Source organism: Alosa pseudoharengus, unplaced genomic scaffold (genome assembly GCF_046254945.1).
Source record: "Alosa pseudoharengus isolate Yale_2024_CS ecotype anadromous, Long Island Sound unplaced genomic scaffold, YU_APseudo_1.1 YU_APseudo_1.1_scf_2, whole genome shotgun sequence".
NCBI classification, from domain to species: domain Eukaryota; kingdom Metazoa; phylum Chordata; class Actinopteri; order Clupeiformes; family Clupeidae; genus Alosa; species Alosa pseudoharengus.
The window spans coordinates 37,120,478-37,136,029 of record NW_027468663.1 but is presented as its reverse complement, the minus strand read 5'-3'; the positions used below and the strand labels follow the sequence as shown (position 1 = coordinate 37,136,029).

Genomic DNA, 15,552 nt, shown 5'->3' with positions numbered 1-15,552 from the left:
GAAAAGTAGGCTAGGCTACTTAAGCTGTTCATTCAGCCATGAGCACACTTCCCCTAAACCACTGAAAATAGTGTGTTTACCTTGCCCAGGTGTACCTCAATCTCTGTTTAACGAATTAATATGTTTGTGTCAGTGCTGTAGCCTAAAATATAGGCCATGGCTGTGTTTGTATAGGCTTTTAATTGGGTGTATATCAATGACACGATTCAGCTGACATTCATCCTCCTTATGGCCTCCTTACACCAAACAACTTTGACTTGGGAAAGATTCTTAAAAGATTGGAGTCTTTTGAGTAAAGTTTGAATGGGGAGCATTAGTTGAAAGACTACAATCTTTCAAGAATCTTTCCCAAATCTTGTCAAAGTTGTTTGGTGTAAGGTGGCCATAAGAACCCTTAGATACCGTCTTTCTTTTGGCGCACAGAACAACATCCGAGCTTCACTTTGTGACTTTTATTTTGACGACTATTTACAACGGGTGATGCCAGAATTCTAACCGGATGTAGGTCCTGTCCCTGCCGGTACGGTGTCTGTACTCGGTTTGTGAGAGTTCTCTGTGGTGTTTTCCGTCATAACATTCTTAAAGAAAAATATTCGTTACCGTTTTCGGAAAAATGGCTGCGACTGCCAGCGCACAAAAGAAGCTGGTTCAGTATGTGGTGGTGCGGTCGGACTTGATTCACACCATGGCGTGGCCATTAGGAGCAGTAATAACGCAAGCCTGCCACGCCACCACCGCTGCCATACATTTATATTATAGTGATCCCGATACGCAGGATTATTTAGCAGACCTGGACAACATGCACAAAGTGGTTCTAGAGGTAGAGCAATATACAAATCATCTCCGTAGATACGCTACTGCTATAGTGCCCATGGATTACTTCTCTTTAGGCTACATGACACCCACCACCATTGCTTGCTTGTAGCTATCTTGATGTAGGCCTAAGACCATTTCACTTTTCCCCTCCTCTGTTCTGCAGGCGAAAGACCAGGAGTCGCTATCGAAGCTTGCATCGACTCTAAGTGAAAAGGGTGTTGCACACAAACTATGGATGGAGCAGCCAGAGAACATCCCTACCTGCCTTGCCCTGAAACCCTACCCCAAAGAGACAGTGCAGCCATTCCTGCGCAAATTCAAACTGTTCAAGTGAACATGGACAAATACCTCTGTGTTTTTATAGCCTACTGATGTCTGGTCTAAACACTCTCTGAGTTGACATCAAGCTCGGCCATCTCATCATCCTGCATCTATCTGCTGTTGGCCAATATGTTTTAATCCAGACAGAGGCCCATAGAACTGTATAACAAATCTGTTTCAAGTTATAGTGTGTTACATGCATACCCTAATGCAGGTTTCTTTTTCTTTTTTGAGCTGAAATAAAAGTCACTCTAAATCTGCCTGATAATCTTATATGGGACCATGTGTCATATGCACAAGACTCCCCAGTACTGAAAAAGTAAGCATGAATTCCAAAGTTCTACATTGTGACTTGCCTTGGACCTTTCACAAATATGTAAAAAATGTATGATAAGAAAATACAATAATGCATCAGAACAGAAATAAAGAAAAAAGCTTAGGTGTAAGTAAAATCAGGGATGCAAACTGCTCACCTTGATGTCAAAATAGTTCACTTCTGTGATTAATACAAGTCTGTGATTAATACAAGCTACAGATGCATTCCAGAAATGGAAGCCTGATCACGGTATGTTGATTGGCATTGGACTTCCGATTTGTGTGGAATGCATCAAGGCCTTCTTGCTCTGTTGAAGAGGAAGCTGAAGAAGCAGGCGAGGAGACGAGATGTAGAAGAACTAATGTTACAGTACAGTGCCCCCCCCCCCCCCCCCCCAGGATGTAGTAATTTCACCCCGCACCTGAAATGCAACATTTAAACTGTGAGTTCATTGCCTATTACTTCATTGCAATCTTGGTCATGTAGGTATGAATGCACACAAATAGGAACTGAATGCATGGTGTTTGTGTTTATGAGGGCATGTGCATTGTCAAGGACTAATTGATTCAGCATGTATTTAATCTTTTTCTCCAGCCAGTTACATCTCAAAACAACAGTGTCCCTTGTGCAGAAGGCACAATAGTGTCATATTAGAGTGAATATAGTTATAGTAGTATAGTATAATATAGTGGTGAATATTGCTGTTTTCATTAAAACATAGCCTAAAACATATGCCTAAAACCTTTATCTGTCATGCTTCTTCCCATTGGAATGCGACGGAACCGGAAGCGTCCAGTGAAGAGATGACGTAATGAGTCTCCATTCCCAACCTAGGACAACACTGTGTTGAAGAACAAAACTTTGGTGAAGTCGGATTCCAGGATTACAGAAAGTTACTTAAAGTCTTTTGACGCTTTCTTTGTTGATTTTAACGTGCAATACGTGACCCAGATGTGGAATTATTGATGGATTCGCGGTATGAGATTCAGCGGAGGGCCGGTGGAAGTGGCTTTAGCGGGGGCTCCGCCAATGCATCCCCCGCTCTCACCGGAGCTCAGTCTCGGCGCAAGAAGATGCCACCTAGACCGGCCGACTATAAACTTCAAATAATCATCATTGGCTCCAGGGGGGTTGGTAAGACCAGCCTAATGGAAAGGTTCACAGATGACACGTTTTGTACAGCCTGCAAGTCAACTGTTGGTAAGAAAACACAAAAGGCTAGCATGAACGTTGTCCTGGTAGAATGCATTCTAGCTAGCGACAGTAGCTGTCATCATCTTTATCTGTGTGCAAGTTAGCTTGAAAGTTAGCAAGCTAGGTTGACGGATGTTTTAGGTTTCTGTTAGTTATTGTCAATCAGGCAGAAACTACTGGAGAACTTTTAATCTTTAGCTGCAACTTGTGCCCGGTAATTCCATAACTCTTTAGCTAACATTAACATTTCTCGTCAGTTGACAGTCAAACACCAGAGTGACAATTAATACGGCAACATATCATTTTTCAGACGCAAACATTAAACAGTCGGATCTCACTGTTGCAAACAATAACTGAAGGCAGAACTATCAAGTTCTATATTCACTTGTAGATTTGACCTTTCAGTGTCCCAGTACAAGTCAAGGCATGAGATTTTAAACGGCACTCTCGCGTCAGGGAGGTGTTTACTCGCGTGTGTTCAAAACATTGGCAACCTGAGAACGCAACAACAACAGACGTCGACGAGACACCCCGGGCCCACCATCCTGTTGTGTGTGTGGCCTTCATACAGGCATGCGTAGCTTAAGATCCCTGTAGTTATTAGACTAACCTGGGCAAGACATCTTACGTGGAATCAGTAGATGGCAGTCAGATAATTTGTCTAGATCTATGTTAAAGATAATCTCTGCTTTTTATGGCATTACACTGTTATAAACTCCCCACCCACTGAATTTGCCCGACCTTGCCCTTTTGAAAACGATTCATTGCAAACCAGTTCTGCACTGATGCAGTCATATTTCTATCCAATTAAGTACTGCCGCCAGCATGATATGGGCCTGACAGAGGCATGCCTGGAATCGTAACCTGTCAACGGTTCCAACTCTGCTTGGTAGACAGCAGTCTACTGTTCCTATGCAAGCTAGGCCCATGAGCTCAAACTTGTGAGTCTCATTACCAGCCAATTCATGCAGAAAGGCCAAGATCAATGCATCAGTCAAATATGTATCAGTGCCATGCCATTTAGTTGTTACAGCTGAACCATGGCTGTGTGTGATTTAAATGCAACCCCTGCTGATCAGATTGATCAGTAATCAGATTGTGGCTATTATCTGTTGTCTACCCATAACTAGTGTCAGCTAGGCCTATACCACGGGATCCTTTTACATGTGAAGTTCATGTGGGTCATCTCAACACCACTATAGGCACTCTTGTGATGAAAAGGCTAGGACGAATCCATCCAGCACTGTTGAATGTTCTCCTGTGAGGAGATGTTGGGGTCAGGGGATTTCAGGGGATCACCACCACCATACATCGTACCACCATCTGAGTGCAGGAGTGGAGGCTGGTGTGAGGGAACTCTCAGATCGCATAAAGCACAGCCCTCAGCAGTCTTGTGCAACCCATGGCTCTGTAAGAGGATCCTCCAGCCTGCTCGTCTGCCTGCGTGCACAGAAATGGACACTTACTGCCATTGCCCCCCACCCCACATAGTTGTGCTAGTCTCAGATCGGAAGATTAAAAATACGCACACACACACACACACACACACACACACACACACACACACACACACACATACACAGGGTGATTACACGGCAGCTGAGAGAAGGTGGTCTCTTTCTCTTTCTCTCTCTATCAAACACACACACATACACTCACTCACACACACACTCACTCACACACACACACACTCACTCACACACACACACACACACACACACACTCAAACATACACACACACACTCACACACACTCACACATGCCCCAACACAGCCAGCTCCCTTCACAAATCTCCTTCCCGAAATAGTGCTTGCACACAGCTGCTATGGTCGGCCTCCCAGTTCTGCTCACTCATGCCGGTGACACAGCTGAAGTCTCACGACGCCACACAGTCACATGAGCATCAGTCACATGATCACCATCATTTCCCAGAATTCCCTGGGCCTCCTCCAGCTGATCCACCTGCTAGGACAGAGAGCCAAGGGATTTGTTAGCCTCCCTTTTTATATTTTGAGGGGGCTTTATGAAGCTAGGACAGTAGAGATTCGAGAATGACCGGAAACCTGTGGCATTGAGACCTGGGGGTGACATCGGGAAACAGTCGGAACCAAAGTGGGGTCTCCAACCCATGGAAACCTGGAACCACATGAGGTCGGGATGCCGCTCCCCCCACCCCCCCCTTAGCTTTGAATGAAGGAACACTCCTGTGTTCTCACCCCCTGTTCCTTTATTTATTTAGGGCCAGGCAGAGGAAGTGAATGTGAACAACATCTCCAATTTCCAGAAGTTTCTCATGGTTTGTCTCAATAATCCAGCCTGTGTTTCGGTTTGTGTTTGAGTTGGGCTTCATTTCAGAGGGGCAGTCCAGCCCAGTACGCTTCCAAATATATTTCACTTTCATTTATTCTATTTTAGATGAAAGTGCCCTTGAAGTTCACTGATCCTTTATTTACAGTGGAAAAGAAGGGGGGTGGCCGATATGCCAGGATGTGCTTATAAGAGATCTCTCTCTCTCTCTCTCTCTCTCTCTCTCTCTCTCTCTCTCTCTCTCTCTCCATCTCTCCATCTCCATGGCTCGCTCTATCTGTGGCATCTTGCTCCAGCTCAGAGGAATGTATAAGTGTATGAGGTGTCTCTTATCAGACAGCGGCAGAGTCCGACTCTGCTACAGACTTGAGCCGGGGCCGGCCCTGAGCTGGCCCTCAGCCCTCTGACGCTCTGCTGCCAGCGCTGCAGATGAAAACTCACTTTGCCTCCTCATGCCTCCCCCACCCTCTGACTTGTCTTTCACTGTCTCACTCTCTCTTTTATGTCCTTTTATGTCCTATATCCTCATCTATCTATCTATCTATCTCTCCGCTCTCACTCTACACTCTCTCTCCTCTCTCTCTCTCTCTCTTTCTCTCTCTCTCTCTCTCTTTCTCTCGCTCTCACTCTACACTCTCTCCGCTCTCTCTCCTCTTTCTCCCTCTCTCTTCCTCCCTCCCTCCCCTCCCTTGCTCCTTTTCTTTTTCTTGTGTCTGCTACTGCATTTTTTGTCTCTCTATTCTTCTTGTCCAAACCATATCTGCTCTATCACATTCTCTGTATTTCCCACTGTCTCTCTCTTTTTTCCCCTCCCCTCTGTTTGTGTTTATATCTTCCTCTCTGTCTCTCTCTCAAGGGGTGGACTTCAAGATCAAAACGGTGGAGCTGCGCGGGAAGAAGATCCGTCTGCAGATCTGGTGAGTGAATGAATGAGTGAGTGATTAGTTTAGTGAGTGAGTGAGTGAGTGAGAGAACGAATGAATGAGTGGGTCAGTGAGTGAGTGAATGAATGACGGAGAGGAACAGGAAGCCTTGACACCGACTCAATCTTCCTGCATGTCTAACTTCCTGTCTGTGTCTGGGCCATGCAACCCTGTGTCCAGTCATAGTCAGGACCGTCACTGATAAACCAAACCCCCATCCTCCTGCGTCAGGATGAGTGCAGGAGGAGAAATGAGACTTAGAGGATGTCTGTGCTCAGTGTTACCCCAGGAGAGGAATGGACATCATACAGCTGTTTGAGTCATTCCGTGTCAAATCAGATAAGTTTGTTGCTGAACCGTTTTGTTTAAATCCTGGATATATATCATGAATTGGTCCCAAAACCCAAGGTCTGTGAAATATTTCTGCTTCCAAAACCATGGTCTGTGAAATATCTGTTTTTTCATAGTTATTATTTGATATTATTTCAGTTTTAAAGTCCAGTGGTCATGTGAATATTGCTTCTTGCGGACGTGTTATTTTCATTTTTTGAGGACGCACACTAGTGAATTAGTTTCTCCTTAAGGGATTGATAAAGTTACTATGGATCTATCCATCCAATCAACGCACCAAACATATGAAGGATATCGTGACAGCCATGGTGTGTATTTCCATGGCCTAACTCATATGGTGGAGTTGTCTTTTGTGATATTTTTAAGACACTTGCAATTCCAAGAGGCCTAAAAGAAGCGCAGTCCTGGTTGTAGGAGTGACTCAGCTGTCAAATATAGCTGACTCCGCATCCCTTGGGGAACCTGTGCCCTTGTATCTGTCCTAGGGTTACAGCAGCTCTATCCCCTGATGTTTAAGTAAGCAGGTTCTAGATTGGGACAGCAGAAATATGCTACACAGTGTATGATTGCATAACGTACGACCCTTGGTGATATAAGAAGTTTGACTGTAAAGTAAGCCAAGTGGTGTTTAGTTGAGGCTTTTATCATAAGCGCCAGCACAGTCTTACAACGTCAGGTTGAGTTTTCAAACCCATGTCTCTGAGGTGGCCACGCCTCTGCTGCTCCATCACACCCTTCTGTCTATTGAGAAGGCGTCTCTCTGAATTAGAGTAGAGACTTGACTGCCTCTGGACCCCTCACAATCAGTAGAGCACAAGGCACAAGGCATGCATCATTACAGCAGTTTCCAGCTTTACTTTGCCTGTTGATATATAGTCTCAATGAACATCATGTCAAGGCACAGAACCTAAAGAATCTTAAGAGGAAGCACAGAAACGATGGTAGTATGAAACTTCCTGTTTCCATGTTAAACTTCCTGTTTAGCAGGAGTTCTGGACAGGGACAATATGTACTACCTGAAACTACAGAAGCCACAATAGAATAGAAGGACACTCCGCAATCACAGACCTCCGCCAAAAGCCTAAAGTATAAGTATATACTCTTTTGATCCCGTGAGGGAAATTTGGTCTCTGCATTTATCCCAATCCGTGAATTTGTGAAACACACACAGCACACAGTGTACACACAGTGAGGTGAAGCACACACTAATCCCGGCGCAGTGAGCTGCCTGCATCAACAGCGGAGCAGTGAGGGTTTAGGTGCCTTGCTCAAGGGCACTTCAGCTGTGCCTACTGGTCGGGGTTCGAACCGGCAACCCTCCGGTTACAGGTCGAAGTGCTAACCAGTAGGCCATGGCTGCTAAATACTAAATTATTCAAGCTGAAGCCACCCTGCTAGTTATGGCTGCCTCAACATTTGTTTTTTTCCCTCATTGGCCAATGGTACCAAATGTCATGAAAATCTGCATAGTATTTTGTTTTGCATGATCCTGCACAGAAAGACAAAATGACAAGTCACACCGAAAGCATAACCTCCTTGGCAGAGGTAATGATAAAGCAGTTTGGTGTGGTGAGGCGTTTTCCCCTCAGTCCCTTCCTGTCATTGTGGGGATATCTTCTCTCTCAGGGAGCCTCCATTTCAGTGTACAGATGCCACTGGTTTCGTTTTTGTAGCCAAGTGATTTTCAGTTCTGTTGATGATTGATTGGGAATTGCGTGCGTGCGTGCGTGTGTGTGTTGGGGGCAGCAGCATGCATATCTGTTTTTATGCATGTTGCATGAGTGTCTGTTCTGTTTCTAACAGCCCCTCCACTCCTCCTGAACTCTCATACATAGTCACACACACACACATGCTTGCATACAGGCAGACAGACACAGACACACACACATGTTTGCATGTATACACACTTACAAAGACAGTTAAGCATAGGACCCCATAGGACCATACCCCCTCCCCTCCTTCTCACATGCCATGTATGTGTCTCTGTCACACATTCACTCATGGCTGGCTGTCCCATCTTCCTTGGCTCCGTATCCACCCTTCAACTAACCACTTTTGTTGCTGCTTGGCACCTCTCCATGTTGTCCATCAAGACATAATTTCCTGTTCTTTCAGGCTGGGCTAGGGACTGGCTGGAATAAGGTACAGTGGATGCAGAACTGACCCATCATCTGGTTGAGAATCCCATGTCACTTTATGGCCTTTATGATAAAACGTTCTTATCAGTCTGTACTGTAGACTGTACATGGTCAGGTAGTCACTCCACTCTAATGGTGATCTGGAGTTGATGTTGACCTCTCACCTGTTCTTCTTCTGATGGAGCTAAATAACAACTATAGGGTTCTGCAAGCAATTTAGTAGCAAACTGATTCAGATTTTATATTCACATTTACATTCACATTCACAATGCTGCAGGTGTGTGGTCTGATTTTCTGTTCCGCTGATTTTCACTTGTGATTTCAGATTTGATATATAGAGAAAATAAATAAATAATGCTAACCCGTTGTGGTCCTGTATTGTCAAAATATACGATTTATCTGTTCAGATAAACAGGTTCCAGATCAAATAATTGACTGATAAACTGTGAAGGATGTTTGATTGTTGATTGGATGGTTTGTGGATGAACAGATTGATTGACCCATTAACTGTAAGGTTGATTGACTGATTGATTGATGGACTGAAGGACTAAATTACTGGCTTTGACTGATTATCACACTGATTGATTGATTTATTAGTTGATTAACTGATTAATTTGTTGCTTGATTGATTGCTTGATTGATTGATTGATTGATTAATTTATTAATTGATTGATTGGTTGATTAATTTGTTTAGGGACACAGCGGGACAGGAGCGCTTCAACAGCATCACGTCGGCCTACTACCGAGGGGCCAAAGGCATCGTGCTGGTCTACGACATTACCAAGCAGGAGACCTTTGAGGACCTGCCCAAGTGGATGAAGATGATTGACAAGGTGAGATTCCTTCTGCCTATACTGAGCTGGACACTCAGAGGTGGGAGTCTGTGGATAAAAATGATGATAGTTAAGTCCAAGGTCCCTGTCATAGTCCAGGTGAGCTAGGTGCACAGACATTAACACATCAAGCTATGCGTAGACATTTTGATGTATATTAGCACAGCAAAATGTGATATTTGTCCATTAGGAGTGGGAATTGGCAAAAATCTGACGATTCGATACTATTGCGATATTTGGGCCACAATACGATATTATTGCGATTCTTAAGTTATTACGATACAACAAGTATTGTGATTCGATTCTGCGATATACTGTATTGTGATTAATGTCTCCAATATTATTCAAAGGCATTACAAAAAATAAGGAAAATAAGACTGTTCATCTCACTTGAAAAATGTCTCATTTAATTCTGTGAACAACAATATCTTCTATACTTTAACTGAAGTGCAAAAACTTTGTCATGGCATGACATTCGCTTTTTGTTGAAAACCGAAATACACCCACACTTTCGTTGTGAAAGGGGAAAGAAGACAGAGCACCGTGTATAACAGGTTGTGATTGCGAAGCCTTCTTTATTTGAAATTGTCATTGAATGCACAACACCAAAATGCCACAACAAGCTCCACCTTGTGGCCGTATTAAGTAAATTTAATGTTATCAGAGTAAACCCGTTTCAAATAAAATAGATAATTAAATTATATAATTAAATATTGGGATACTTTGAGGTACTGAATCGATATAATGTAATTGCGTGCACAAAATATTGCAATACTGAACAGAATTCTTTATCTTTCACCGCTATTGTCTATATATAACGCAATGCAAGTAAATGTGTACATTTCCGATAGGGGTGAATAGTCCATGTTAAATGACAGGGCCCATAGATATGTGCATGAGCCTTACATTTACAATTGCATCAGCATTGTAGCTACAGTGAGATGGAGGGAAAAAATCAACTAGACAGTAGTGAAAGTTATTTTGCTTTCAACTTTTATCCTTCAACATCATTGTCACGTCAATGAGGTCATGGCTCTGTATTTTTATGGAGAGAGAGAGAGATGAGATATAAGAGGAAGAGCACGGGCCCCTGTCCAGAGAGAGACTGATGACCTCTAACCCCTGCAGTACGCGTCTGAGGAAGCTGAGCTTCTGCTGGTGGGGAACAAGCTGGATTGTGAGACGGACAGGGCCATCACACGACAGCAGGGAGAGAGGGTGAGTACACACATATACACACACACACACACATTTATATATGCACACACACACACACACATATATATATGTTGGGTTGGCAGATCGGGAAGCTAGTCTTGCAGTTGCCAAACTGGAGAGTGAGTGTTTGGGGTAGCAAACTGGGCTGTGAGTGTTGTGGTTGCCAGATTGGAGCGTGTTACTCCCCCTTCCTCTTCAAGCCCTGAGGGCAGGGTGCATTGACTATGAGTGTGCTTGAGATGAAATCCTGTCCCAGACATTCCTCAGACTGTCAGGACATTTCCTTGATTCACACAAATACCACTCTTTGGGCAGAATGGCAATGCAAACACAAGCAAAAAAAGCTAGCCTTACTTAAAAAACAGAGAAATGACAAAGTGAAACTGGATGGGCACTTGGGGAATGCAGACCTCTGTCAAGGCCAAATGCCATGTCTCGCAACGTTTGCAAAAGCGAAACTAAATTCATACTGGCTCCCCATTAAGGCAGCTCCGTTCCAAAAGTGAACCGGTTCTACCTTGGTCCAAGTTTCATGAAAATTAGGCCAGTTGTTTTTACATAGTTTTGTGAAAACATAACCTCCAGAGGTAATAGAGTCCTCTAGTGTTGCGCGGGCCAGATTTTGACCCACGGGACCCACGGGTTGACCCGGGTCCAGCGGGTTCGGGTGAGACTTCCAGGTAAAATCGTGGGTTGCGGGTGGGTCGGGTCAAATTTGCTAGATAGGCTAGCAACGTTCTGGGTTCTCTTCTTCTCCGTCTCTGTTGAATACAAAAATACCCCATTGGAGGGGACAAAGCCTATCCATATAGTAAAAAATAAATAAACAGTTGTTTGAACTAATTATCCAGACGATAGCTTTAATTAGCATATATTTCATAAAACACCTATGTAGGCCTACCCGAACAGATAACATTTAGATCCTAACCACAATTATCTGGCAACGTCTCTGCTGCTGTTGCGTGAGTTATTTCCACGCATGTTGCCACACTCCACAGATGTTAACACTGGCCTGTAGGCCAATTGTGTTTAGTTTATAGTCTGTATATATTGTGCTGCCAAAATCCTTATTAATTTTTGCTAAGTTGCAGTCGGTAGCCTACCGTTTAGGACACCATCGAAACTTATCTGATGGTCAGCAAGAAGAGTAGTCTAATATTGGCACGCTACTTTGCGCAAGTTTACAGCAGAGAGCTGAGGTAAGAAATGTTAAGGCATGTGTTTGAGTGCACATGTGCCTATGTATGTGTGTGTGTGTGTGTGTGTGTGTGTGTGAGTGTGAGGGAGGGAGGGAGGAAGAGAGAGAGAGAGAGGATGGTGGCTACTTTGTTTTGAAGTCCAGACTTTTCCCGTTTCCAGTTTAACATAGCCATAACGTTTTAGACAAGGCTACATTGACTGCACTGCATTTATTTATTTGGTAGCCTACATGTATGTCTTGTGAAGTAATGTAGGCTAACATTCATTTTGGCTACATGATATTGATTCAACCACACATCGTTAAAATTAGGAATTTGTGGGTCGGGTTTGGGTTGATGTTAAACATGTATATTGTCGGGGTGGGCGGGGCGGATTGGATCTCCAAAATGGGTCGGGTGGACGCAGGATATAAAAAACCCTGACCCGCGCATCACTAGAGTCCTCATTAGACTGATGGCCTTCATGGTGGTGTTTTTGTTTGTTTTGTTTTGTAAAGACATCTTTAAAGAACAGCGCTGAATAACACACAGCAGGGTCGAGAGGAAGCAGTTGTGTGTCATGGTAAATAATATGTATGCAATGTGTTATCAAAAATGACCAGTACAAGTGTGTGTGTGTGTGTGTGTGTTTTATCAGTTTGCCTCCAGGATATCTGGCATGCGCTTCTGTGAGTCGAGTGCCAAGGACAACTTCAATGTGGACGAGATCTTCCACAAGCTGGTTGACGACATCCTCAGCAAAGTGAGTGTTTACCAGTGTGTTTAAAGAAACTCTCTGTGTGTGTGTGTGTGTGTGTGTGTGTGTGTGTTTGATTGTGTCTTGTTTATGTCAAAACATGCTTATCATGCTACATACTTTGTGTGTGTGTGTGTGTGTGTGTGTGTGTGTGTGTGTGTGTGTGTGTGTGTGTGTGTGCATTTTGGAAGGTGTTTCGTGTTTGTGGTTGTTAATGCTATTGGTCTATAACAGCTCGTTTATATAGAAATGTGTCTATCAGTTAGAACAGAAGCTTGTGCGAGGCTGCATCTACGTCTTATTTTTGTTAAGAGTGTTCGGTTTAATGTATGCAGATATATGTTTCTTCAGTTTGTATGAATGAATGCAGATATATGTTTCTTCAGTTTGTATGAATGTATGCAGATACACTTTTCTTGACATTTCTTTCTCCGTAGATGCCTCTGGAGATCCCCAGTAAAGAGCTCTCCAACAGCGTCCTCTCCCTGCAGCCTGAGCCTGAGGTCCCTCCAGAGCTGACGCCCCCTCGGGCCCGCTGCTGCTGAAATCCCCTCCCCATTACACCTACCCCATATACAACCCCCTTCTGACCACACACACACACGCTCACGCAGTCACACACACACACACACACAAACACATACACACTCACTCAAACACACACACACCACACACACACACAAACACATACACACTCACTCAAACACACACACACCACACACACATACACACTCACTCACACACACACACACCACACACACTCACACACACACATACACACTCACTCACACACTCACACACACACACACTCACACACACACATACACATACACACTCACATATCGACACACATTCCCCCTGATCCTCCTGACCCTGTTGCATCATTGTGGTCTCCAGCCTCCTGATGTTCAGCTTCAAGTGTCACGGTGACCTTGACATTGACCTTTACGCTTCACACCTTTGACCCTGTGACCCAGAGAATCACTTCAATCCCTGTCCTTGCTCTGATCCCAGCCCATCCCAGGTTCCAGCTTGTGTTCATGCAGTTCACAGGTCTGACCAGCAGAGGACCACAGAGGGCCTCCAAGGCACGCTCCACGCTACCTGTCAGCTTTCTGGATTAGTGGTGAAAGTTACATGCAGAAATTACATGCATAAAAACACACACACTCTCTCTCTCTCTCTCTCTCTCTCTCACACACACACACACACACACACACACACACACACACACACACACACACACACACACACACACACACACACACAATGCCCAGCCTACCTCATATCCATCACAGCTGGGTGTACCATTCAAGGTGCCTTGCCAGATGATCACACCCAATCTCATACACCCTTGGCAGTTGTATGTACACACACACACACACACACACACACACACACACACACACACACACACACACACTAAACATATAACCCACAGTATATACACAAATGCGCTACGCAGACACGGACACACACTAAAAAAACATACACAGATACACACCGACTTCACAAGACAAACATACACACACATACTGCACAGTGAGCACATACAGTAGCCTGCAATTCTATGCCCTCTGTGAGACTTTAAGAGAATTAAGAACAAATGTCTTGCAAGTGATCCAGTTGGCAGCCCATGGCCTGGCCTCTTTGGAGGATGAAGCGGGGGGGGGGGGGGGGGGGTCCCAGAGCCCCCCCCTTTTCCACTGTAATCACCATCATCTCCACGGCCTGCTTCCTCATAAACATCTCCTCCTGCATGAGTGCCTCACCAAGAGCTCCCCACTCACACGGATTCAGCACATGATGCTGCTCACCTGGATCTGCATTGGATCTGCCCTAGACGTGGGCCAGGTGCAGGCCAGGTGTGGGCCAAGTGTGGGCCGTTTCATCATGCACTTGTCTCGCCTTCTCTCTCCTGCTCAGCCCTGCGTGGCCCCTAAGAACAGCGCCCCCCTCGGGTGAGGTGTTGTTATCAACCGAAACGGACTTTGATTCAAGATCAAAGTGAGTATATTATCTTAAAGAAGTGATTACCGTCACGTCAACCGCACAGAAGTGGATAAACACAGTGTCCCTCCTCCCAGAGCGCTTTGCAGATGAAGATCAAGCCATGACACAGCACTTATCTGAATCGGTCCCCCAACCCAGATCAAGCAGTAGAATCGGACCTGGTGTGAAGGTCTCAGCAGCATATCAGCCCAAATATCAGTAGTGGGCATTTCAACAGCGACAGACAGACAGCAAAGGTCAAGGGTCGTCAACAGAGGGGTTGTGTCACCACAGACCCATTTTATGACGTTAGCTCAGATCACTCTTTTTCTTTACATTTTGTTTTGTTTTCGTTTCAGTGGCTCCACAGAAGTGTTCCTTGAGGAAGAAGATTTTTTTAAAATGTATTTCAACATAAAATGAAATGTATTTCATTTTATGTTGCGTATTGGCAATAGTTGGGCCTTAATAGTTGCCATCTCCTAAGCTCCCTTGATTTTGCCCTGTGCCATAACAGTATTCTATGTACTTTGACAAAAAATGGGTTCTTTTATTTGTTTGTTTGTGATTGGACCTGTAGCTGTTTTTTGCACTACAATTCGTTGTAGCTAGCTTTGCCTACGTGCCACAATGCAACACATATGCACATAAGGAAAGGTGACTCGGACTCGCCTGGTGTTTCTCTGGGAAACACTCGTCATATTTACGAGTCATGTGTTTCCATGGCGACGCTCTCTAGTTGCATGGAAGGAAACTCCACTCAACCCCAAGCACAAAGACGTCTCATGGTAGTGATGGGAGGGCACACTGCAAAATGGCTGCCTCCATCAAACCCAGGAAACACACAAAGTCAGAGTAGGGGAGCAGTCATCTCTTTGTTGTTGTTAAACCCCCAAAAATGCACCTATAATTACAAACATAATATAGTGAAAATGCAATTGCACATTTCTTTTGAAAACACCTGTTGGTCAACCTGCTTATGGCCACCAGTCCAGAGTGCATTGGGGTCAGATCTGCCCCTGCAGCACAGTAAATCCTGCTTATACGAATCTGATTTCAGTTAGCCGACTACAAGTCTTATTGGGGGGGTCCACCTGGCCATTCTGAGTTTAGTGTCATCCGCAATCAAGCAAGCCTGTGTCAGCTTATCGTTCTAAACACCAGTGGCAATATTAGCGCACCCCAAAGCAGACCTTCACTGTCACTGA

General features: G+C 44.5%; 2 protein-coding genes across 2 annotated transcripts; both read left to right on the top strand.

The window, feature by feature from the left end:
* The first annotated feature begins 369 nt into the window (after positions 1–369).
* Positions 370–1,397, top strand: LOC143134459 (putative peptidyl-tRNA hydrolase PTRHD1). The gene is made up of 2 exons (XM_076294874.1): positions 370–820; positions 980–1,397. Exons 1-2 carry the CDS (start codon positions 614–616, stop codon positions 1,148–1,150), a joined length of 378 nt encoding a protein of 125 aa, XP_076150989.1. The 5' UTR covers positions 370–613; the 3' UTR covers positions 1,151–1,397.
* Positions 1,398–2,249: 852 nt separating this feature from the next.
* LOC143134455 (ras-related protein Rab-12) lies at positions 2,250–13,886 on the top strand. The gene is made up of 6 exons (XM_076294870.1): positions 2,250–2,653; positions 5,811–5,871; positions 9,061–9,199; positions 10,328–10,417; positions 12,254–12,358; positions 12,790–13,886. Exons 1-6 carry the CDS (start codon positions 2,419–2,421, stop codon positions 12,895–12,897), a joined length of 738 nt encoding a protein of 245 aa, XP_076150985.1. The 5' UTR covers positions 2,250–2,418; the 3' UTR covers positions 12,898–13,886.
* The last annotated feature ends 1,666 nt before the right edge of the window (positions 13,887–15,552 follow it).